The 26,037-nt window shown below is 54.8% G+C and overlaps 1 protein-coding gene across 1 annotated transcript in view; it reads right to left on the bottom strand.

The window, feature by feature from the left end:
- Nucleotides 1-26,037, bottom strand: part of KCNQ1 (potassium voltage-gated channel subfamily Q member 1) — a 322,601-nt gene that overhangs the window by 67,439 nt on the left and 229,125 nt on the right. The window contains exons 12-15 of the mRNA XM_055314312.1: nucleotides 10,367-10,442; nucleotides 5,108-5,202; nucleotides 4,154-4,200; nucleotides 2,833-2,894 (exon numbers count right to left, since the gene is read on the bottom strand). Of these exons, the coding sequence (XP_055170287.1) occupies nucleotides 2,833-2,894; nucleotides 4,154-4,200; nucleotides 5,108-5,202; nucleotides 10,367-10,442 (280 nt within the window). The remainder of the gene's footprint in view (nucleotides 1-2,832; nucleotides 2,895-4,153; nucleotides 4,201-5,107; nucleotides 5,203-10,366; nucleotides 10,443-26,037) is intronic.

The raw sequence follows: 26,037 nt of genomic DNA, 5'->3' as shown, positions 1-26,037 counted from the left end.
ATGGGAATGTTACTTTGCTCTTCCCATCCTGGGAGTGAGGCAGGCCTCAACGGCCAGGCCAGACCAGGTGCAAGGTACCCCAGGGACAGGCAGGTGGGGCACTCTGCACTGGGTGGGGGGAGCACTCTAGCATGCCGGAGCTGTGACGAGGGCTCTGGTGGGCAGGAAGTACATGGGACCCTCCTCCCCCTTGTGGCCCCTGGCTGGCAAGCTGTGAGGCCCAGAGGCAAGGGCTCCTTGCAGGGAAACTGAGGCACCCCTGGACAAGCTGATCTAGCTTTCCCTGGCAGTTCCCCGCAAGTGGACATCTCAGCCCCCTGATCCTCAGAACTGATCTGGTCCCAAGAATGGGGGCCAGCAGCTGTGCAGCCCACATGTCCCCCACACAGCTCCTCTCCAAGCCTGTGTCCTGCAGTTGAGTGAGCCCTCCTGGGATGGGAGCAGCAGCACAGATGGCCACACCTCTCGGCGTGAGGGCCAGGTTCCTCTCCCGCTCAAGGCCTGCCCAGTGGGGTCTCTGACTCGCTGGCATTGCTGCAGGCCTGCTGGGCCTCTGAGGGCTGGTGGCTGCTGGATTTCCTGCCTCTGACTTCCCACAGTCAGCAGGATTGCTCGGGGGTTGTTTATGGTCCCGATGGCCCCGGTGATAACTGTGATAATGTGGGGCCCGGGAAGTGCCACTGTGCCCTCTGGACCTGGCGAGGCCCTTTCCCAGGGTCTGCCGTCGAGGGGGCATGGGCCAGCAGCGGAGGAGGCCCTGGAGGCCGAGGGGGCTGGTGGGGGCCTCGACCTGGCATAGAGTGTCGGCTGGCTCGTCCCCTTGGAGACTCCAGGCAGGTGGGCTCGGCTCTCGGACCGAACCGGCTCCTCACAGCAGACTGGGACAGAGTCAGGACAGAATCAGTCTCCCCAGTGACCATGTGTGTAGCTGTCCCAGAGTCCTCACTGCCCAGCGACAGCCCCTGAGTGCTGGGGCCACTGGGGGACTGTGTCCCCAAACCTTGCCCCCAGGGATCAGGGGCTATGGGAAATACTTCCCTTTGTCATTTGGATCCGCAGAAATGAGGGCACTAGTTCTATTTATATCCCCAAGGCCGGTGCGGGCCCTGCCTCAGCCCACCCTGCTGACCATGGCCAACCAGGGCATCCAGGTGGTCAGATCCTGCAGGCTGCTGGATGTCTGCTGCTCCAGCCGGGGAGGGGGCACTGTTCCAGGAGACCCTGTCCCCTACCCGCATCACCCCCAGAGGACTCCAGGCTCTAGTCTGAGCTTAAAGGGTGGCCCGCCCTGAGAAGCAGGACACAGAGCTATAAGAAAACCCTAGACCAGCAAGGTCGAGGAGAGGTGAGCACACCCAGAAGCAGGGCCCACTCCCAGCGCTGCTGGGGGCAGGAAGGGTCACGTGCTCCCAGGACACCACGATTCTCATCAGCAGTGGGGGCCACACTGCCTCGGCCAGGGCTCCAGGGCAGGGTGAGGGGCCTGGGTCTGTTCCCTGCTCTACCTCTCCTCCCTTTGATGTCTAGAAGCCTCCCCTCCCACACATACAGGGTGCCTGGACTGCTGCACTGGGTGTGGCCACGGGCTGCCCCCAGCCACCAAGAGGAGCACCTGATAAGGATATACCTAGTTCACTGGAGTGGCCAAGCCCAGGGTCCCCAGGCCTCTGATATCTGCTGCCTGGGGATGTGACTGACTTCTCCTGGTCTCATCCTGTTGGACAGGGACATCTCCCACTGGGCCGTTGGCCTGAGAGCAGACAGGTACCAGCCTCCTGGGCCTGTGCTGACCAGAGCACCAGGTCGTCCGTCTGGCAGGGCCACACATCAATGTCACAGTCTCAGCCAGCCAGGCCCGAAGCGAGGGCCCCTGTGGGCACATGGACAGTGGCCCTCCCTCTCTCTGCCTGGTCCCATCCTGTGTCACGGTCCCATGGCCACCTAGGCCAGGGCAGATCGTGCAGGTGGGGAAGAGGCGATGTGGCAGGCCGGGCCCTGGGGTGGGGTGAGGTGGGAGCTGCACCCCTGCCCCTCCTGCCCAGCTACAGCGGAGATGAAGTGGGCCAGAGCCCGGCGTTACCAGGGAAACCGAGCGGCAGACACAGACCCTGCCCAACCGAAATCCCTCTATTTTTAGCCTCCGGGCTACTTTGAGATAAAGCCCGTGTAGACGGACGAGCTGTCGGGCAAGATAATAGGCTGCTCCAAACCACAGAGACTTCACAGGGTGGGCTTGAGCCTAAGAAGGGCTCCTTCACCCCCCAGGACACCCCGGGAAGAGGCTCCCATGCTGAGAGGCCTACAAGCCCACAGGATGCATGGGGCATCCCGGTGGCAGAGGCTGCACAGGCCAAGGGGCCTGTGACAGAACAGAGGGAGTGCAGGCTTGGCACCCCCTCTGCAGGAGAGGACCCATAGGTCCCACATCCCTCCTGGACACCCAGCAGGGCCCTGGGTGGCACTGCACCCCACCCAGCATCCCTATGGAGGCGGGTCCTTGAGACTGCAGGCCCTCCTCCCCACCGACACGCCCCGAAGTCCCCTGGTACCACCGTCAGCACCTCTGACCTCCGCGAGTATACACAGCGACAGCAGTGTAGACAGCTTTTCCTACCCCACGGCGCACTGGGCAGCCTCAGCCTCTCCCAGGGGGCCCTGGGGGTACTGGGCACTGCTCATCGGGAAAGACACCCATTGCCAGAGGCCTACAAACCAGGTTCCAGGCACCACCACCCGGCTTCAGGGGGGTGGGGGACCCCCGTGCCATGGGGAGCACCCTGACCCTGAGGATGGTGACCGGCAGAGCCAGCGTGGCTTGGGACTCTCGCCTACCTTGTCTTCTACTCGGTTCAGGCGCGCCCCAATCGTGTTGCTCCCACGGTCCTTGCTCTTCTCTGTGGGGCAGAGGATCAGGATCAGGGATGTGTGTTGGGGGGCCTTTGGGGGAGGGTGATGAGGGTGGGGCAGCTGAGGGTCACAGGCCTGCACCTGTGAGCTCCTCCACAGTGGGAGCTCTGGGAGGCAGGGGCCTGGGCTGGACCGGGTGCCCCGTGGCCCGCCGCCGCCACTCCTGGTTCTGTGGCCTCCGAGAGCCTGGTGCAGGAGGGCAAGATGACCCTGCGGGGGCCACGGACATGGTGCCCACTGCGCTGCATAAACCCAGCACAGACGCTGCCTGCTTCCTGCTGCGCAGGTATGGCGTGGATTTTCAGGTGGAGGGTTTGTGGCGACACTGCACTGGGCGGGTCTGTGGGCACCGGGTCCCAACATCATTTGCTTACTTCCTGTCTCCATGTCCCATGTGAGTAATTCTCGCCCTGTTTCAGCTGTGTCTGAATTCCTACCCGCGCTGTGGTGATCCGCCGTCAGAGACAAGACTTGCCGACGGCTCAGGTGACGGTCAGCACTTACGAGCCCCAAGGTCCTCTCCAGTGAAGGTCTGCACGCTCGCTTTTCACACACAATGCTGTTGCACACACTGGACTATGGCACTGCATAACCATCCCTTCTATCTGCATTGGGAAGCCCTAAAATTCTTCAGACTCGGCTTTATCGCAATATTTGCTTTATTGCAGTCGTCTGGAACAACCGTGGGGTTTTGCTGCCGTGGGTCTGCACGTTCTGCACTCCCTCCACCTCCACCCCCACGCTGGCCTCCCTCAGCTGCCCTGCTGTCCCACCCTGGGTGAGCCACGGCTCTCACCATGACTTGGGCCAGGGTGACCCCAGGAATGGGCCTGGCCCTGTCCTCCCTGGATGGAGCCTGGTCCGGGGGACGTAAGGAGTCAGAGCTGGACAATGATGCCCACCCTCCTGTGGCTGATGGTCCCTCTGGTCCCTCTGGGCTGGCGACTCACCTTGCAAAACTTCCCCACGTCTCCCCCCTCATGGGATGCTGGGGTCCACACCCCGATCTTTGATGGCCTAGAGAGGCTGACAGTTTAAGGGGATCTATGCGGGTTCTTGCACTAACTGTAAAGCATGTTCCAAGGCGCTTGGCTCAGGGTGGAGGCCACCTGCTCCCCTCTGGTGTGTGTGGCCTATCCTGCCCTTCCAAGGCCCTGTGGCCCCTTCTGACAGGGAGAGGCAGGTGCAGGTAGAGGGGTACGCAAAGGGTCTGGTGTGGGCAGGGTGGTTTGATGCGGAAACCCACCTGAGACGGAGATGAAGAGGGAGGGCTTCCCGATGGACTGGTCCAGCCTGGGAGGGAGGGAGGGAGGGAGACAGATAGAGACCAGCTCACGCTTGACCTGGACGCCACACATACACCCAGCCTGATGGTGGGTGGACAAGCAAGGTGCCTGGCAGGGTGACAAGCCACCCACCCCTTCTGGGGACACCCACCACTGCCACCCACAAACCCACCAGGGGCCTCCTAGGCCCCAGAGGTCTATACTACGGCTGGGGGGGGGGGCTCAGAGACGAGGGGCAGTGGTTGGAAGTTCCTTAGATGTTCTCTCTGGCCAGGACAGGGCCTCAAGACTGCCCCATGTCCTGTCTTTGCTTTGTAATTGGCCCAGACCGGGCATCTCAGCCATGCTCACGGAGACCGTCCTGTGAGCTGGTCCTTCCAGGGTGAGGCCAGGTTGCTGAGCCAAGGGCTTCATGTCCCTATGGTGGGTTAGCCATGGCGGGGGGCAGCCGCCAGCCTGAGCCTCTGGGTGTGGTCAGGACGGGCACAGGGTCCCAGCCCTATCCCGGGACACAGGGACTTAGGTTCCCAGGCTAGCCCAGCAGAGAGGTGCAGCCAGTGTGAGCCTGTGCCGGCCCCAGGGACCACGCTGCCTCCATGAGAATGAGCTCCAGGCTCTAAGCCAGAAGCTGAAACACGGCAGCTCCCAATGGTTGGAGTTCCTGGCTGCAGGTCTGGGACAGGGAGAGCACAGGCACACAGACCCGTGGGGTGGGGCTCCATGCCCGGCAGGGCGTTCCCAGGAAGTGGGTGAGTCCTGGGCAGGGCCTGGGCCCCCTTGGACGCGGTGCGGTCGAAGGCAGGCGCAGAGGGTTGGGTGGGTTGTGGAGCTGGTGCAGCCCGAGGGGGAGGGAGCCCCACGCAGCAACTCCCCCCTGTCCATCCCCCCAGGTCACTCCCAGCACCCGAGCCCACCTTCTCTGCAGCTCTTTGATGCGCACCATGAGGTTGAGGTGGCCCTGGGAGTACTGCTCAATGACGTCCCGCACATCGTAGGGCTTCCGCGCTTGCTGTAGGCCACAAAGACAGTCAGCCCCCGCTCTGTGCCCCCTCGGCCCAGCACTAAATGTGGACAGTGATGCTGCCTGCCTGGGGGGGCCTCTTGGGAATTTAAGGAGGTTACCCCTATGGTGCAATGGGGCTGTTCTGGCCCAGGGCGCACACGGTGGCCCACTCTCCCCTGGTGCTCGGCCACTCCATTCTCAGTCACTGGGGCTGGGTGGCCCTGGGCTGGCGGCTTGGCCTCTCTGGGTCTTAGCTTCCTGCCCACTCACTGCAGGGCCTGCCTGTTTGCCCTTTGCAGGTTACCAGCTCCTATTATTGGAAAGAACTAGTCCAGCTGATGGGCCAGGAGGGGCAGCGCTCTGCGCAGCCACTGTCTTCCTGGCCCCGCGCTGAGCCCTGACACCCTCTCTGGCAGGCACACCCACTATTCTCGGGGTTGGGGAGAGGCAGGCAGAGGTGGCCCCAGGGGACCCCCAGCCTGCTGTGCCTGCTCTGGGACAGGCTGCCTGCTGCGGCTCTGAGGTTGCCAGGGCAGAGGGGACACTCCCACAGCAGGCCTGGGGCCACACAGGGTGGAGCCGCTGACCCCACGGCACCGAGGCTTGGCGCCAGCTCTGAGCCCATCAATGCATGTGGGGCTCAGGTGAAATCACCAGAAACCACAACAGAGAGAATGAGGCTTCTTATGATGTCAGCAAAACCTCAAGCCACATTTATGGCCCTGTTCCCAGGAGCCTGTGGGCCGAGGGTCTTCCCCCAGGTAGCAGCAGGCCAGCTGAGTGGGGGTTTGATGGCCCAGGGGGCCCTTCACACACACAGGCCAGCCAGAGCTGTGTGGGAACATAGAGCCCCTTGACCCAAGGGGCTGTGGGGATGCCAGGTCAGGGGCACCCAGAGTGGTCCTCATTAGCACCCAGGAGTCCACATGAGCAATGAGCCTGGGGTGACTGCCTCTAGCTGAGGAGGGCAAAGGCCTGGGAGGCCAGCCAGACATCCAGGTGCAGTGGGCCCGCCTGGGGTGGGGGCGAGAGGGAACAAGGTTCAGATACCCACCGAGTGTCAGGGCTGCGTCTCAATCCCGGGGATCCCCAGGAATGTGTCTCTCCTGCCCACCAGAGGCCAACCTCTCCTTGAGGTGTCCTCTTCCCCCGAGACTGGGGCTACCCTAGTCTGACCATGGCCCAGCCCTGCTTTCCCAGTAAAATGGGGTACCCAAGGGCACCTGAGTGTGCTTCTGACAAGCCCAGGGACTCTGCAATCAACATGGGCAATGCCCCGTTATTATTCTGGACACTAGGAATTCTCAGGCGGGGGCCTCCTCCCTCCCAGGGGCTAGGCCTCAGAGGTCTGGGGGGTTCCTACCAGGAGGGGCCCTCGGGCCTCACAGGCAGTGTGCAGCCCCTCTCTGGGCCCTGAATCAGGATCCTGAGATTAGTGGGGTGGTGGTGGGGCTGGGATTAACCTGATCTTCCCCAAACCACAGCTGTACCCCTGACAGAAGGATATGCCACCCTTGGGGCCCATGCTGGGCAGTGGAACCATCTGCATGGTCTTGTGGGCTATGTGCCAGGCCTGTCATGAGATCCCAGGGTCTCTAGGTAGACCCTCGGCTCCCTGCATGCTCAGATGGACGACAGTCATAACAACAGGTATGGGCTAGTGATAATAGCTTCAGATTTTACTTTTTCCTTCTGGAAGATGGGGGAGGCTGAGCCCCACGCTCCTTCCTGGAAGATGGGGGTTGCTGAGCCCCGCCCTCCCTTCTGGAAGATGGCAGGGGACACTGAGCCCTACACTCCTTTCTGGAAGAGTCTGAGCTCTTCCTTAGTGCACACACTGAAGGTGGCTATGGGTCATGACAGTCAGCCCCCTGTGGGCCCAAGGCTTCGTGAGGCATGAGGCACTTGCAGGCAGGCCAGAGAGGCTGGGGGTCGGCAGGGGGCTGGCTGCCTTCAGAGCTCTAGGTGGCCTAGGCCTGGTCTGCAGGAGACATGCCCCTGGGCTGGGCTCCGGGGCAGGCTGGAGAGCATGGCCACTCAATGCAGGTGAATGTGGGCACCTGAGTGTGCTGGGAAATTGTGTGCGCGCACACACATGCCTCTGGGAAAGCAGGAGAAAGTGTGTGTGTGAAAGGGGGAAGATGAGTGTGTGCCCCAGCATGTGTGTCTGCAGGACGGGGCTGGCAAGCTGGGCACGGCTCCGGGCTGCAGCTGGGGAGCCCTGCCTCCCCTTGCTTAGAGCACGGACTGCAGAAGGGCCAGCAACGCCTGGCTGGCCCCCAGGACCCAGGGACTGGCGGGGCCCCAGGCGCCCTGAGACTTATCTTGGTGCTGCTGAGCCCCCCGGGGTCTGGTCCGCACTCCCGGAGGCCCCTGCAGGGGCTGCCTGGGCCCCGCTGGAGGAACCATCTCAGCTTTCTCCCCAGAGCTCATTTCCTCTGGCGGCAGCAGCAGGAGCCTGAGATGAGCTGAGATAATGCAGGGTTGTCCAGACTGACCGACGGTGGACAGGGGAGTTCAAGGCAAACCCGGAGGGCTAAGAGCCTCTGGCTCCTCTGGCCAGACACAGGGGCGGCCCGCCGGGCACTTATCGGCCAGGCAGAGGGGCAGGCGGGGGGCCACCCGCCACGTCTGCAGCCCCTGAGGCCGGGGGCGGGGGTGGGGTGCAGGCAGACAGACAGACAGGCTGTTGTGGGGGAAGGGAAGGCATCCCGGACAGCTGGGCCTGGGGTGGAGGCTGCTCTGGAGCCTCACAGAGCTCCTCACAGCCAGGCGCTCCACCGTGGGTCCCTCCTCCTCATCCCGTGGGCCTCCGTGCTGCCTCTGGCAACGAGGGCCAGCTGCTGAGGCTGAGCCCCCCGCCCCACCCCACATTGCTCAAGAGCCTCTGTCCCCCACCAGAGCAAACTGAGAGGCTCTCAGGAGCATCTGCATTCAAAGGGCCCCACATGCTTTCCTCCAGGGCCCCCTATCCCAGGCATAAGGGTGGGGCAGAAAGCAGGAGAGATAGGGTTGTCCAGCCTGCTTCTGGGGACCCTGGCAGGACCCTGGCCTGTGTCTTGTGGCAGAAAAGGCAAATCCCGGCCTGGAAGGAAGGATGGGGCCCCTGCTGAGGCCAGCAGGCAGTTTTCTTGCCTGCATTTCAGGGACAGGGTGTTCCCCAAGTCAGTTCCAGCCATGGTGGGTGCCCTTCTACCAAGGATGAGCTCTGTCCTGAGCTGGAAGCTGCCCACATAACCCCTGAGCCGAGCCTGCCAGAAGCCTCATGTTTCTGCCTTCTGTGCTGGGTGCCCCTAAACCCTGCAAGCCCACTGTCCACCCTGGCACAGCCTCCCCATGTCCTCACTGCACCCCAAGTGGTAGGTTACAGGCTGCTTTGCAGGGCCCTGCCCTGGAGGCTCAGTGGCCTGGCTTCTCAGGCTGGAGGTCAGCCTTATCCCTAGAAGATGCCCCACTGACCCCTCTGCTCCACCAGGTTGATGTCTGGGGTTTTTGCTGTCACTGCTAAGCCACTCACCAATACACCCTGGCCTTTCCCAGGGCCTCCCTGGTGCTGCTCAGAGCAGACCCCCGGAGGGGGTTCCATAGCCCCTTCCCCACCAGGATTGTGCTGGTGCTGTGAGAAGGCTGGGCCCTCCTCTCTAGTGCCCTCCCAAGCTGTCCCACCATCAGGGCAGCCAGGGCCCCTGGGGAGGAAGGCCACAGACCAGATACTTGAGAGCTCTGGGGCCATCAGTCTTGCCCAGGACATTGCCAGGCAGACCTCCTGGTGTAGCCAAGACTGGCACTTACCATGACTTGTCTATTTGGGCAACGAGGAGGCCCAGGCCATAGTGGGACCCTTTGCACGACCTGCCCTGGTTTGGTGGTGAATGGCCTCCCTGCCCGGGGTATCAGACAGATGGGCAGCAGAAGGTCACCGAGGGACTGTGTGTGCAGCCATCCCAAACAGCAGCCAGCTGCTAAGCCATGGGGGGTACACACACAGTGGCCAGGGAGCGCTTCACTGAGGGGTGCTGTTGGGGCTCGGACCAATGGTGGTCAGCTCTGGGGCAGATGCTGCCCACGGGCTGCCATGGGTGAGGGCCCTGTGAGCTATGCAAGGATGTGGTCTCACACCATCTCTTGGGCTCTTGTTCCCATTACAGATGGGAAAGAACTGACCCAGGGCTGCCTGGGGTGGGAGTCTGCGTCCAGAAGTCCACCCCCAATGGGGCTCTATGGCCCAAGTGGTGTGGTCTCTGCTGAAGGGATGGCACAGGAGACACAGCCTGGAGCAGACAGAGGGGCCCCGTTTTTTGCCACAGCCTTGCTGGGACCAGCTGGAGGAAGGGAGCAGGTCAGCCCCGACCTTCCCTGCTTGGGGACCTGGATGTTACCACTGCTCCCTGGGGCCCCAGTCCCCAGCCCATTGGGCACTCACTTTTTGAAGGCACTGGTGATCAGCCCTTCTGGAAAGAGAATGGGCACCCCTGAGGGTCCCCATTTCTGAAGTCTACATGTTCTTAGACTGAGGGTGGAGCCAGGGACCTTCTCAGACCCAGGGCTGTTCCCACAGCAGAAGGGGAGCTGAGCCTGCCACCAACTGGTTTTCTAGGGGGGCCTTAGGCAACAGGGGATACAAGGGGCAGCTGCAGAAGACCTGGACCCGGACCCAGAGGGTGAGCTGATGGGGCAGGGAAACCCTCAGGCCCCAGCCTCACCCTCTCCCTCTCCCTGTAAAGGTGAGTCGGCCCCCAGGGCACAGGCAGGGCCAAGTTTCTCTTCTGTTCTCGTGACTCCCATTGGGGGCAGGGGGTGAATAGGGCCGAGAGCACCGACTGTGTGGGACAGGGCTCCGGGGTCTAGGGGACCCCACTTCCTGCCCGGGTGATGAGGGGCAGGCTTGGTACCCTCTCTGCCACTCCTGAGTCATCTGCCAGTCAAGTAGGGGAAAAGAAGGGTGAGACCCTGAGGCTCTGTGTGTACCTGGCTTGAGGCTGGACCTCAGGGCAGGGTCCTTCCAGGGGCTGTCTTGTAAGAGGGAAAATGAAGTTGTTGCAGGATATTTGATGAGGGTCAGGCCTAGGGTGTAGCAGGGTGGGGTGAAGGGTGGCCTGTAGTCTTTGCCATGGGTGGGACAGGGGCTCCTGGGGCTGGGCCAAGGGCAGAAGCGCTTAGTAGGACTCACCTGGAATTTCTTCTTGGCTACAAAGTACTGCATGCGCCGAATGACCTTGATGGTGGCCCGGTGGTGCTCCCGCAGCCTGTGAGGGAGAATGGAGAAGAGGCATGAGTGGCTCCCCTGTAATGGTCATCCTGTGCCCAGCATTTTCCAAAGCTTGGCAATTTCCCAAGTGCCTCCCACTGCATGTGGGCTGGGCCCTTCCAGAAATAGAGAATGTTCAGCCCCATGGATTGGAGGACTTCAAGGCTCCACATTGGTTGGGGAGGAGAGCAGACCGGAGGCAAGAGACTTTTAATTAGTGGATGGTCCCAGAGGGATCCTTGCCTTGCCTGTTGCTTGGAAATGGTACGGGAGTCAGTGTCCTGGGTTCACATGGGCTACGCCCTTAACTCACAGCAGAGCCACAGAAACTTCTTTCTACCTTCCGGCCTTCTGGCTCCTTACCAGTATAATGGGGAGGGAGTGCAAAGAGAGGGTGCCCAAGGCCCCTTTCAGCTGGAACATTCTATGTCCCATACACAGGCATACACTGGAAAATGTAGGGGTCACAGGACAAATTAGGCAGAGACAGTTACTAGCTACATCACTTGATCAGGAGATTATATCATCTCTCCTCTCAAGTGCCTTCTAGAAATCTAGATCCTTCTAGAAACAAAGATCTGTCTAGAAACATCAACAAAGGAAGCATGACTGATGATGTGCATAGAAAAAAAGTCTAGAAGGAAATACAGAAGGAAATTCCCCCAAATGGAAGTGGTGGGGCTTTGGCCACCAAGACTGCATGTGACCACACCTCTGCCAGGGACAGAGTGCTCTGCCTGCACCTCTTACACACGGGAGAAAACCAAATTATCTATAGGGAGATAATATTTTGGGCCCTTTATGTATTTTTACACTGAAAAGACTGAAATCCAAGGGAAAAAATAGACCACAGAAACAGATCTCGAGATGTGGCAAATTCAGTGGTCCAAATGCTTGTAGTTCCTCCATCAAGAGATAGAATTGGTTTTCCCACTACTTGAATTTGGGTTGACCTTGACACTTGCTCTGACAAAAAGAATGCTCGGAAGTCACACTGTATATGTGATGTGCTCTTGGAATGTGGCCCCATGAGCCAGCCTGAGCTGGCTGGCTGGAGAGGCTGCACAGAGGAGAACAGAGGTGCCCCAGTCAAGAGCCAGAATCAAGCAATAGACATGTAGTAAGACCGTCTCTGACAATTCAGCCTCAGGAGGTCTACAGATGACTGCATCTGCACGAACACACACACAATGCCAGCAAAACAACCTCCCCATTGACCTGACGCCAAACTGCTGACCCACAGAATCATAAGAAAACGAGTTGTGGTCTTAAGCCACTAAATTTAGGTGTGGTTTACTAGGCAGCAATAGATTACAGGTAAAGAAATTAGGACTCCCAACATGGGGTCCTTTCATATCAAGATCTTCAAACACAAACACATGGAGCTTGTTTGGGGACCCAGGGATTGGACAGAGGCTGGAAGAAAATGGCAGATCCTAATATGTTGGACCTAGAGCATGATGCTGTCATTAATTGGATGAGACTTTTTGGTGTCCTTGGAAGGGTGAGTGAATTTTGTTCTGTGAAGAATGTAAAAAGTTATGGGTCTGTTCCCACCATGGTGGAAGTGGACCATGTGTCTGAACTATGGTCTCAAGAACCCTCACAGCTCCCACTATCATCCTGTCAGAATGCTGCTGCCACATGCATGTGTCTGAGTGAGGCTGCTGGAAGAGCAATGAGGAGGAGAGCTGTGACACCCGGGCCAACAGCTGGGTAGCTCCAGACACGTGCGGTTGGCTGAGACCACCCGGTCCTGCCAAGCTGTTGCATGGATGAGCCCAAGGGAGACCACCCAGATGAGCAGCCCAAAATGCTGACCCACAGACTCATGAGCAAACAGATGGCTGTGGTTTGCTTCAGAGCTTTTAGATAAAGACTTTAAAATAACCATGATTAATTGGTTCAAGAAGATAGATGGAGAATTTCATCCGAGAAATAAAATCTGTATTAAAAATAATAAAATGGAAATTTTAGAACAGAAAAGACAATAATGGAAATTAAGAATGCAACAGATGAATCTGATAGCAGAGGAGATGTGCAAGAAAGGAGTATGTGTGAACTGGAAGGGAACTGCCAGGTGGGGGTATGGGGACAAAATAGAATTAAACAAATGGAAAAAATGCAAGATGTGGGAGATATGATTCCTACACATGTGGAATCCCAGTAGGAAAGGAGACAAAATGGAGGCTCGGCGGCTGAGACTTTTCCAAGAATGATGGAAGACATCAGGCTGCAGATGCAAGCAGCTCTTTGGATCCCTAGGCTTATCAGAGTAACACTGCCTCCACCAAAGGCACAGGGAATGTCACAGAAGCAGTGAAGGAGGGAATGGGGACAACGACACGTTATCCTGATGACTGGCTTCTCAACAGAAAGGATAGAAGCCAGGTGGCATCTGTAAAGTGCTCAAGGGAAATTACTACCAACTTAGCATTCTGGATCATTGAATAAACCCTTTAAAATGAAGAACAAAGTCAGGAAATCCTGTAGGACTCTCCTCAGATGAGGTCCCAAGAGGAGTCAGCTTCATAGGGACAGACAGTAGGATGGTGGGAGCCAGGGGATGGGGTGGTGGAGGGAGAGTTAGTGTTTTGTGGGGACAGAGTTTCAGTTTCACAAGAGGACAAAGTCCCAGAGACAGAAGGTGGAGACGGCTGTACTACATGTGAATATGCTTAGTACCCCTGAGCTGCACACAAAAATGGTTATGTATATTTTACCACAATACAAAAAAAAAAAAAAAAAAGAAGCTGAAACCAAAACCAAGAGAATTCACCGCTAGGAGAACTGCATTGGAAGAATGATTCAGGAGACAGGCAGAGAAAAATGATCCCAGAAGGAGGCAGGAGAATACAGGAAGGAATTAAAAACACATAAAAGGACAGATTTATGAGAAAGTTTAAATTTGTATTGACTGAAATGGTAATGCTTCATGAGGTTCACACATTACTAGAGACAAAGAGGGATATTTCATAATTTTAAACAATGGTCGGTTTGGTAGAAAGGTATCAATCCTAGATCTGCATGCACATAAAAGCCGTACACATATGTACATGCATAGCAAAACTGCATGATTAAAATAGCATAAAAGGCAGAGGGTATGGATGGAGTCTTGCACTGTGAGCACCTTGTGCTGTCAGGGAACTGGTAGAAGTGCTAATCAGAGGTTGACCCCGATGAGTCAAGGTGGAAAGTACTGATGAATAATAAAAGTATGTAAAAGTAACAAGTTAACAGAGAATAAAAATGAAGTAGTATCAGTATTTGATTCATCTAGAGAAGCAGGAAAGGAGATAAGAAAGAAGTGATGGGACAAAGGAGGGTTGATGTAAGACAGCAGAGCATAGGGTTAAAAAAGCAACTTGAGGGATCCCCGGGTGGCGCAGCGGTTTGGCGCCTGCCTTTGGCCCAGGGCGCGATCCTGGAGACCCCGGATCGAATCCCATGTCGGGCTCCCGGTGCATGGAGCCTGCTTCTCCCTCTGCCTGTGTCTCTGCCTCTCTCTCTCTCTCTCCCTGTGTGACTATCATAAATAAATAAAAAATAAAAAATAAAAAATAAAAAATAAAAAAAAAAAGCAACTTGATGTTGCTTCTAAATCTATATATAAATATATAAATTTGTATATAAATCTTTATACAAGGGGGCACCCGGGTGGCTCAGCGGTTGAGTGTCTGCTTTCGGCTAAGGTCGTGATCCCGGGGTCCTGGGATGGAGTCCCACAACAGGCTCCCTGCAGGGAGCCTGTTTCTCCCTCTGCCTATGTCTCTGTCTTTCTCTGTGTGTCTTTCATAAATAAAATCTTTAAAAAAATCTTTATACAAATATGAAGACATAGAAAGGTTGACAGCAAAAGGATAGAAAAAGATATATCATGGTGTAGCCAAAAGGGAGCTGGTGTAGGTAAATTGTATCATACAAAGTAAACCTTAAATATAATCAGAGACAAAGATGGATGTTTCATGTTTTAAAAAGCTGTCATTTTGGTAAGAAGATACCAATCTAAATCTGTATGTACCTAAAAACATGACCTTAAAGAATATAAAGCAAAAGTGGCAGGACTCAAAGGTAAGAAAGAATGGGCGCAATCATGGTGGGGGATTTGAATACACTTCTGTTGGTAACTGATAGAAAAGCAGTCAAACCATTGACAGAGAGACAAATTTGGATGACATGAGTAGCAACTTGACCTAATCAACATTTACAGAACACTGCTCTCAGTAGCTGAAGAGTACATAAGCTTTCCAAGTGCACATGGAATGCTTACGGAACAGACTGTACACAGGGCTTTAAAAGCAAGTTCCAACAAATTTCAAAGAAATTCAATCAAATATGTATTTCTCTAACCACAGTGAAATTAAGCTAAAATCAATAAGAAAAAGATAGCTAGAAAATCCTTAAGTGTTTTAGAGATTAATCTCAACGACCCAAGGTCAAAGAAGAAATCTAGTAAGAATCAGAAAGTATCTTAAATTGGATAATAATAAAAAGCTCACATATCACAGCTAAATAAGTGACTGAGGTATCATGAAATAAGTGCTTAGAGAAAACCTATGACCTTAGATGTATATATTAGAGAAGAGGGAGGCCAAATTCTCTCTTAAGAAGTTAAAAACAAAGATAACAAATTAGACCCAAAGAAAGTAGATAGATAATGCAGAGTACAACTCAATAAAATAGAAAATGAACATTACATTAAAAACATCAACAAAGCCAAATTTTGATTCTCTGAAGAAAGTAATGAAATTGACAAACTTTTGGCAAGAGTAACCAGCCAGTGTCAGGCATCAAAAATCAACATGTTTGCAGACCTCAAGAGTTAAAAAATCTATTTGGAGGACATTATGTACAAAACCAATTTTGATAGTTTGGTTAAAATGTATCAATTTCTTAAACATGATACATAAAAGCAGACACAAGAAGAAATAAGAAATCCAAGTTTCTCAATATTCATCACATATTTTAAATTAGAAATTTTAATGATCTTTGCACAAAACAAACAAAACCTTAAGTCTAGGTGATTTTACCAGTAGATTTTGTAAACATTTAAGGAAGAATGGAGCATTTTTATAAAGTAGCATGCCTTGATATCAAAATCGGACAGGATGTTTCAGGGAAGAAAAACCACAGGCCAATCTCTCTCATAAACATAGAGGCAAATGTCCTGCCCATAATAGCAGCAAACTGAACCCCATGCCATCTATGAAGACATATGATTGATGAAGTTTAATCCAGTTATCCAGGGCTGCGTCAGCATCTGAAAACCAACCCACATAATTGGCCACAGAATAAGTTAAGAATAGATTATATTTGTTTTATAATCACAGAATAAAATCAACGGAATAAGGGGAAACATATAATCAATTCAAAAGACGCTGAGAAAATTTGATAAAACTCAAGAGCCATTCCTAATTAGAAATGCAACTCTAAGTAAAGCAGGAATAGAGGGGAACTCTATCACATAGAAAACAAATACAAACATGAAACAAGACAAAACCCAGGAGAGCAAACATCACACTCAACAGTGAAATAGTAGGAGGCCTTCCTTCTGAGAGAGGGAGCAAGGCAAGGTTGTTCCATGGTCACCATTTCTACCTGACATTGTCCCGAGAGTCTCAGCCAGTGTGCCAAGGGAGGTTAAAAGGAAATGAACGACAGGATCATGGGACAGGAAAAAAAAAAATAAAACCACCATGACTTGCATTGAAGTAATCACAGATATTAAAAAAAAATCTTCAGAATCTTCAGATAAACTCTTTGATTGATGAATGTAGCGAGAACGCTGGTTTCAAAGACAACATACAAAAATCATTGGTATTTCTGCATGCTAGTAACCATTAGGAAATAAAACAAAAATGCCAATTACAGCAGCATCACAAACCATAAAATGCCTGAGAGTAAATCTACTGGACATGAGCAGGGTCTCTACCCAAGAAAGTACCAAACATTAAGTGAAAGAAAGGAAAGAAGCCCTAAATTAATTCAGGACATAATGTTTATGAGTTGAAACGTTTAATGTTTGTAAGGTGCTAATTTTGTGGTATGGATTCAATGTGACTCCAATCAGTCTCTGAATGCTTTTATTTCTTAATAATTTTGGGGGGGGATTTCAAGCTGATTCTTAAATATTTATGGAAAAGCAAAGAGCCCAGAATAGATAATTTTGAAGAATGAAGTTGGAGGATGTATACCATGGAGTTCAAGGCTCAGTGTCAAGCATTAGGCATGGACAGTGGGTGTCAGAGGAGGCGGTCCTAGATCACACCATTAATGAGGTGGCACTAGATTAGCCTGGGGATTACTTCAGCACAAAAGAATGGAACATTCAAAGGTGAAGACGCATATATATATGTGGTCACTTGTCTTATGACCGAGGCAGTTTCAGTTCACTGGGGAAAGAATGTTCTTTTCAATAAATGGCCCTGGGACAAATTGGACATCCATATGAAAAAAACATGAGCTGTGGGTCCCGGCCACACATCGGTTACAAAAGTAATTCCAGCAAGGGCAGAGACCTATAGGAAGGAAAGGCAGTCAAGCCTGCAGAACGAACACACAGCAGAGTATCTCCACGACCCCGGGAAAGGCCAAGATTTAACAAAACACAAGAAGCACTAATTATGAAAGAAAAATATTTGACAAATTGGGCTTCCTCGAAGTTAAGAACTTTTCCACATCGAAAGACATCATTAAGAGAACGAACAGACACTCCACGCGCTGGGAAAGGATATATTCTCGTGAAGGACTTGTATCCAGAATACATGAAGAATTCCTACAAATCAAGAAGGAAAAGACCACATGATTAAAAAAAAAAATAGACGAAAGATCCTAACGGGCACTGCACCAACAAGAGATGTCAACATGCGCCTGAACTGATGCTCAACACCATCACTCAGCAGGGAGACGCAGATCGAAACCAAAATGAGGTCCTTGCATGTGCTTACTGCAATGGCTGGAATTAAAAAGGCCGACGATGTGGAGCGTCAGTGATGATGTGGCACAACTGACCCCGTGTGCTGCTTGCTGGTGGGAGCGGACGCTGGTTCCACCGTGCTTGAAAGCTGCCTGGTGGTAGCTGTGGATGGGCCCATGGCCTGGCCCAGCATTGTACTTGCAGGTACACGCCCCAGAAAAGTGAGTGCACATGTAACGTTGATGGCAGCTCTACTCATGGTAAATAAAACTCAAAGTGACAAATGTCTAACTACAGCAGCAGAGAGAAGCAGAGTGTTCCTATAATGTAACGTCGCGCAGCACCACAAAAGAACACGCTACTGACACCCACACAGAACCCCGCCCTGGCCAAGGGGCTAGCCTGGAATCACCTGTCACCGGGCAAGGACCCTTTGGGCCACCATGGGGTCCCAGCTGGGAAAGAGGCCCTGTAGAGTCTAGGCGGTTCTTGTGCCCTCAGTAGAGAGAAGGCATGGCACCCTGTGGGCAGAAGGCGATACCCAGCTGACACCCACTCTGAAGCTCCCCATCTGTGGAAGGGGAGGATGGACCTGTTTGGCCATCCCACCCTTTGGGAAGGCAGGAGGGCCAGGGCCTTGGGTAGGGGCGGTCATGCCATGCATCCCCCTCCTCTCGGTCCTGAGAACGGAGAACCCCTCATCCCCATAGGGACAAGGACTGGGTGGGTGCTGGACTTCGTCAAATGCTTTTTTTCCCATTACTTGATCGGGTAGGATTTTTCCTCTTTAGCCTACTGATGTCATAGGGTTACACTAATTGATTTTTGAATGTTGAGCCAGCTTGGCTTATCACATGCTTGTGGGGTTTCATTTTTGTTAGACATGGTTGCATAATTAGTTGTGGTTTCTTTTTTATAATGATACTGAAAAACCCCAGGAACCCACTGCTCAGAATAAAAGCTACACCTCGACAGTCCCCAATGCTGCTGTCCTCCAGCCTCGCCACCCTGGACGACCATCCTCCCAAACCAGTGCTCCTCTCATCCTTGTTTTACTGTTTATGTCATTTTATCAAATCTACATGTAGCTCTCACCAGGCATATATATATTATATATATATGTATATATATATAATTTTATTTTATATTTTATTTTTATATATAATTTTATTTCAGTGATTTAGACTTTATAAAAATGCCATTATGCTTTTCCTTAGTATGACATTGCCATGACCCGCACGGTTGTGTGCCACTCCTATTTGTTTTGATTGGTGGAAAATACTCCTCTGTGTGGGTATTCTAGGTTTCTTCACTTTCCTCTTGCGATGGGCATGCGGCTGGAGGCCAGGCGTCTGGCTCATGTCAAGGACCAGGACGACACTCAATGACCCTCTTGGGCTGGGCACAGACTGGTTTCCTCTGGTGGCACCCAGGCACATGATCACTGGCTCATCGGTGGATTCAAATCTGGTAGGTGATGCTGCACTGCCCCTTAGAGCAGTGGTCTCATTGTGCATGCCCCCCCCCCAGTTGTGCGGGGGACCCTGGGCCACACAGCCCTGACCACACCCCCAATGATCAGCTTTCATCATTCATTCCAATGAGTGTGAACACTTTCACACTCCAGTTGGCCCCGGGTGCTTCTTCCACAAGGAAGGCTGAACACATCTCCGGGCTGTTTCTCTGTTTGGCTACTTGGGCTCTTATTGATGAGTTTGATGTTCCAGTTGTCTATATAATTTCTACCTACGTACCTACCAGTTTTTTGTCTGATTATGTGTAGGGAACACCCACCCCTGTGGCAGCAGAGAAAGGCTTCTTGGAAGATGTCCTAATCCCAAAACCTATGAAAATGTTACCTTATAAGGCAAAAGGGACTAGAGATGTGATTAAGATTAAGGACCATGAGATGGACAGATTATCCTGGATTCTTCGTCCGGGCTCATGAGATGCCAGAATCCTTAAAAGTGGAGCTTTCCCTGCTGTGGTCAGAGGGAGCCCTGACACGAGGTCAAGGCAAGAATGGCAGCATCCTCGCTGTGATGATGGAGGACGGGGCTGTGAGCTGATGCGTGTAGGTGCTCTGAGAGCTGGACAAGGCCGGGGATGGCTTCTCTGTTAGGGCCTCCTGGAGGAAGCAGCCCTGCGACCTCTTTCAGACCCGTCAGACCACATCCGGCTTCTGATGTGTGGGACCAGAGATCCTCAATGTGTGTTGGGCCAAGACACCAGGTTTGAGGTAATTTGTTACAGCAACACCAGAAAACAAATCCTAGTTTCAAGTCACCTCCCTGTCTTTCAGGTGCCTTTGGAGGGACAGGAGCTCTTATTTCTTATCAACAACTGTATCAGTATTCCTCTGTCATCATTAGTGCTTTGGGGTCTTATACAAGAAATGGTTCTGGGGCACCTGGGTGGCTCAGTGGTGGAGTGTCTGCCTTTGGCTCAGGGTGTGGTCCCAGTGTCCCGGGATTGAGTCCCACATTGGGCTCCCCATAGGGAGCCTGCTTCTCTCTCTGCCTGTGTCTCTGTCTCTCTGTGTCTGTCATGAATGAATAAATAGAATCTTAAAAAAAAAGAAAAAAGAGAATCTCTAAATATGGCAAAACTTGCTTGTTTAAAAAGCTAACAAAATGGAGTTCTGGCAAGACTGAGACAAGATACAAATAAAAGTAGTACAAAAGAAAATGAGAAATTACTAGAAATGGGGATACAACTGATAATAAGGGAATACTTTCAACAACTATATGCCAACAACTTTGGAAAACCTGGACAGAACTGGGCACATTCTTAGAAGAAGTTCTGACTCCTTAGAACTGACAGAAGACGGGATAAAATGTCTGCACGAGCTTGCAACTACCAGAGGTATCAGAGTGGTGGTTAAAGACCTTCCCACAAGAACACACCAGGCCCCCGTGGCCTTATCCCAAATTCAACCCCGCTCTCACAGGACAGAGCCTCCTGGCTGTAGGCAAACATCTGCAACTGAACAAAAAATGGAAATGCAACATATCAAAATTTGAGGGATGCAGCCAAAGCGGCTCTTAGGGGGAAATTTATAGCATTCCACGATTACAGTAACAGAAAGGAAGGGTCTGAAACCAGGGATCTCAGTGGCTACCCTAAAAATCTAGAAAAAGACGAGCAAATTAAACCCAAAGTAAGCAGACGGGGTGGCTGTTGTTGGTGTGGCCTGAGACCCAGCCCTGTGGTGACCAACCCTGAAGGCTGGCACCCAGGGCCCCTAGCTGAGGCTGTGGGAGCATCTCAGTTAACCAGCCTTCGTGTCTCCCAGCACCCCTGCTGCCCTCTCCCGGGAACGTGGCTGACTCTGGGGATTCTCTTTTAGGTCTCTCCAAAGGAAGAGGTTTGGGAATGGGGTGGGGAGGTAGTGGGCTGCTGCCACTTTCCCTTCAGAGGCCTCAGGGGTCTGGGAGGAGGGATGCCTCAGTTCAAGCTCTCAGACTACCTGCCTCACTGGTCAGTAATGTCTGGCACTGTGTGTTCGTTTCCTGGCACCAGTTCTGACGGGAAGGCAGGGTATCCCCAGCAGGCCCCAGAGGCAGGTACAGCCTTGTGTCCTGGGCTTCCCATGGGCCACCATACAGAAGGCAAGGCCGCCTGTTTCACTGAGGGCCTCAGGGCCGGGCACGTCCTGGAACCACCCAGGGGCTGGGGGTGCATCACTGAGAGAAGCATTCCCCACAAGCCTGGGGACCGGGACTCAGAGGGAGAGTTTCCATAAAGCTGGAGGGTTTGCTGGAGGAAAATGCTCTCCTCTCTACAGCCCATATGCCTTTACAATCAGCCTGAAGGAGTTGCCTTCTTTAGGAAATACGACCTTCGTGTCCAGCTTTGTTTGTCTTCGTCCACTGCCTACCTGCCTGGCCTGTCCCTCATCCCAGCCCAGGGTGCCTACTGTCCAGGTACTTCCTGTCACCTGCTGCGGCAGCAAGTGGGCGCTGTGCTCTGTGCTTTCCCAAAGCTCATTTATTTCAACCTCGGGATGAATGTGGGAGGCAGTGGTCAGCTGCGACCTCATCTTACAGGGGAGGCAACCAACCAGGGAGGCAAGTGGCTCTGTCGGCAGGAGTGCGAAGTCTTGTGCCCCAATGTGTGGCACCCGAGGCCCTCACCTGCCATGGTACCGTGGCCTGGCCCCCCTTCTATCTGGACTCCCAGGGGCACCCCCATCACAGCTCAGGCCGCTGCTTGGACCTGGCTTGAGCGAGGGCTGGGTCATGCCCTCGCCTAGGCTCAGGTTCCCGTCCATGGGGCTGGGTGTCCAGGCCTCCCCGCCAGCTAGTGCTGGGCTCTAGGTCCCTGTCCCATCCACCTGGGCCCCGCAGTTTCCCCCTGCTTGTGACCTGCCCTTCCCTGGCAGCTCCAGCCTGTGGCTCCGGGGAGATGCAGGGAACTCTGTGGCCCAGTCAGGTGACTTCACAAATTGCGCCCCGCGGGCCCTGGTTGTGCAATCCCGGTAATTGGAGCCAGCTCCCTCCCCGGGCATGGTCCTGCCTGGGTTAGAGAAGCCACTGCGCTTGGAGGTCAGGTGAAACACAGGGCAATCGTGACACCACACCTGTCTTGTGCTGGCCCTGAGTTGACCCGTGGTGGCTCCAGAGCCAGCCTGCCGTGACTACCTCCAGCCCAGGGCTACGGGAGGAGAGCGCCCAGCCAGGCGCAGGGGGGCTACTGCTCTGCTCTCTCCGCACAGCCTCCTCCACCACGGCCTCTTGTCCTCAAACCCTCTCCACACCAGGGGCCGCGCTTGTACTCCCTGCGGGTGCCCCTCGCCCTCCTCCCTGGCCAGAGCGCAGCCGGTGTTCCCATCATGCAATCCCTGGGGCACCCCGTGGAACCAGGTGTCACTGTGCTGGGGCTGAGGCTGCGTGGCCAGTGCTCCCCACACCCAGCGTGCCGTGAGCCCAGAGACAGAGCTGGGGGTGAGGGCGGGTGATGCGCCCTGGCCTGTGAGCCCTCAGGAGCTGGAAACTTGGGTGGGTCCAGATCCGGAACAGGGACCAGTGGTGGCCTGAACTGTCCCTCTCACGTGCTTGGGATGGCTGTGGAAACCGAGCTGCCGAGCTGGACTCAGGCTGCGTGCTCAGCCTTGGTTCAAAGCCGCATCTCTGCGAGGAGATGGCTCACCGCTGCTGGACGGCCCGGCTCTGGGCTGCCGTTCATTTAGTTCTTCCTATTCTTGTACCCTGGGGTTCGTTCCCCTGGGGGGGGGGGACAGGCTCAGTCAACAGACTTCTCTGCCTCCCCCTCCCCCCCATTCCTGACACAACACCGTGAACATCACACCAAGTGAGAGGACACATATTGGGTGAAATGTTTTGAACGTGTGAAGTCATGGAGACAGGAGGCAGATTCATGTTTTCTTCTCAGGGGAGTGGGGAGTAACCCTGCAGGGGTGCAGGGCTGCTTTGGGGGGGGCAACCAGAATGTTCTAGATCTTGGCAGTGGTGGTGGGCATTCCATTCCATGAACACAAGGGGGGTGGAGGCTGCCCCAGGCCACTCCTTAGGAGGAGGCAGGAGAGGCACATGGAGGTGCTAGGTGCTTCTCTGGGGAGGCAGGGAAGGAGAGGGGGCATCTTGGCCCTCCTGGCTTTGCCCAGGGCACAGCCGTCTTTGGGGTTCTTCCTCAGGCAGCTCAGGGATCCAGGCAGGCAGCCTCAGGGGTGCAGCCACCATAGGCCTCCTGCATCCCTGGCAGGTACAGAGGCCTTTTCACTCCCCAGCCTGTCTGAGCCTCTCCCGTCCAACCCGTCCACTGCAGCATGGCCACTGGGGGGGCTTCCCAGGGACAGATTGCAGATCCACCCCTTCCACAGCCACAAATCCTGCCATGGCTCCCTACTGCCCGCCCAGTGTTGTCCAGACTCTGAGGGTGCCTGCTCGGCCCTTCACAACACACCCGGACAAATAACACATGAGCTGCAGGCACTCTAGGCTGGGCCCATGGTGACACACTTCCATCCCCTCAGATCTCTGCATCATGTGTCACCAAATGCATGTGGTTCTGAGGTTCTTGTGAGATTTTCCACATACCGATGATCCAGAGATCAGAGCAATCCCATGCTGGCCCTGGTTGGCAGTGAAATTCTTCGAGGACCTGGGGACAGGTGACCGAAACAGATTCGGCAGAGGAAACTGGTTTCAACACATCCCAGAACCAGGGGAAAGGAGCTAATTCTTTCTCTCTCCAAGATCAGGGGCTTCCTACTGGATCCCCGAGACCCCCCCAACACAGGTCAGACCAATGAGCTTCTCATCGCAACTTCCCTACTTAACCCAGCCCTGTGTAGCTTCAATCAACTCCACTCCTACCCAGCTTGCTTCTCACGTCTCAGCCCAGAAGGAGCTCGGGGAAACTAGTCCCTCCAATTCCATGCAGCCTGAGGGCAACTCTCTGCAAGGTGACGCACCTGCACCTGGGTGCCCAAACCCCTGCTAAGAGCGGGCCTTGTGGTAGAAGCTGGGGTGAGTGAGGAAGACCAGGCCCTGCCTTGCATAGCTTCTCAGAGTGTGGGGTGCAGTACAAGGCGCCCCAGAGAGGCACCACGGTGGCAGCGGTGTCCAAGGAAACAGGGTGGCCCCAGACCAGCACAAAAACCCCAAGGGAGTGCTGCTGCCTGCCACCAACCTTGCCTCAGGGACGCTAAGAAGACAGCATGTGAGTTGGGGGGGAAAAGCTGACACTGGGTGGGGGGGCTTCCCGAGGAGCTGAATCCAGACAGGCAGGACAGTGACCGCTGCTGGGGACACTGTGGCCACGAACAGCCCTGCTCCCTCCCTGGCCCAAGCCACCTTTGCCTAATGAGCCATGAAGATGGAAGAGTCCAAATGCAGAGATGCCCAGACAGTGAGGAGTGGCCCAGCTGGGGAAGCGACATTGTGTAGGGATGAGGAGAGGCAGGACACAGTGGTCAAGACTGGGCAGGGAAGGAGTCAGTGTGGCCAATGGCCCAAGTGAGGGCAGCAGGGGACATATGGGGGCGGCCAGGGATGTGGACAGTGCTGTTGTGCTCCCTCCAGAAAGGGGCACTGTCAAAGAGGAGTACACTCGGTGACCACCACTGTGGTGAGTAGCAGCCAGCCAAGCTGGGCACTGGACCTGAGGTCCCTCGAATGTGATTCATCCTCCCCTACCTGCCGCCCCCAAGTCTCTCCGTCAGGGGAGGGTCTCCCAGCAGTAGGACCCGAAGCTGTGGCCTGCACCGGACATCTGGGTCAATCGTCCCTTCCCCTTGGCCCATGGAGACCCCTGCCCCGTGACCTGGGTCCTCTCCTAAGCGCTGGGATCTGTCTCCTTCTGAGAGCCTGGGGGTCCCCCCTTGGAAGCAGGGCATAGGAGGTGGGAGCTTGGATGAGGGCTTGAGAGAACCCCAAACTGATTTCCATGCCAGGCCTCGGCTGGCTCCAGAAAATCCCTGTAGCCCTCGGGAGCTGGGGGCCCCACAAAGACAGCGTGGCCCAGGCTGCATGATAGCAAGGATGTGGCCCTGGGGGGACACGGGGTCTCAGAGTGGCACGGACACGCAGCTCCGAGCTTTGGTGGCTATGAGCGCTCGGGAAGACACTGGGGCCAGGCTCTGGCCCCTCAGGGGTGGGGGGCAGGGTCCTCGCCCCCCGACGGGACGTGGTCCTGAAAGCCCGCCGCTGCCTGCGTGGGGTCACTGGAAGGCGCCGGCGAAGAAACGCATCTTTGTCCGGCCTCTGTCCCCGGGAGGGGCCGGGAGCGCAGACACAGGGAAAGGTTGGGTGTGAGCAGGCGGCTGGGAGGACCCCATTTAAATCCCGGGGAGATTATGAGGGACGTTTGTTGCAGGCTGTCAGCCCTCATTAAGTTAATGGAACTGGCGAGCTGGCGTGCTGCCAGCACGCTGGAGAAAGAAAACAAGAAAAGTGTTTTCAGCGAAAGAGCCAGGGGGTCCCATTTCGCCCGCAGCCCCGGGAGATTATGAGCCGTTGGTAATGGCCTCGCTGGGATGACTTACCGGGGAGTTGTTGATTAAAACAAGGGGAGAGAACCCCTAACGTCTAAGAAGAATTACATGGGCTTCTCACTGATTTTCTTCTAGAAAAGTGATTTGTGTGCACTTCCTTCCCAAAGCCTCGTCCCCGGGCAGCACCTCCGCAGCCGCTCGGGGTCCTGGGCAGGACGGAAAGACTGGGAAGTAAAGCCCGCACAGGGCTGTGTAGACGTGGGGAGCAGGGGATGGCGGGCTGGGTGAGCCCTGGGGGGTCAAGCCAGGACGTACTGCCAGGACCTTCTGGCCCTTGGGAGGGGAAGACCCTCCTCTCTGCCCTCAGGAGCAGAGAACAAGTCACCCCAGCAGCTGTGTGGGACCCTCACGGCCCCTGGGTGCCCCTCTTGGCCCCCCGGCACTGCGACGGAGGGCTTGGGGGGTCCGCTGCAGGCACCGGTGCTGGGCCCCCTGCATCTGGGACCCTGCTTCTTCCCGCCACACCCAGACTCCCTAACCTGCCAGGCCACCCACACGCTCCACACTGCACCCTGAGCTCCCATGACCACGGTCCTGGGCCGGTAGACCTGCCCTTCCCCAGACACCAAACCTCGGGTGGGGCCCCCAGGGTCCCAGCAAGACACCCCGGCACCAGGTCCCCTGCCTGGACTCCACACTGTCCTCCCCTTCTGCCTTCTC

This window comes from Nyctereutes procyonoides, unplaced genomic scaffold, assembly GCF_905146905.1.
Source record: "Nyctereutes procyonoides isolate TBG_1078 unplaced genomic scaffold, NYPRO_anot_genome, whole genome shotgun sequence".
NCBI classification, from domain to species: domain Eukaryota; kingdom Metazoa; phylum Chordata; class Mammalia; order Carnivora; family Canidae; genus Nyctereutes; species Nyctereutes procyonoides.
The sequence above is the reverse complement of the archived record's forward strand: the minus strand, read 5'-3'. Positions and strand labels throughout refer to the sequence as shown.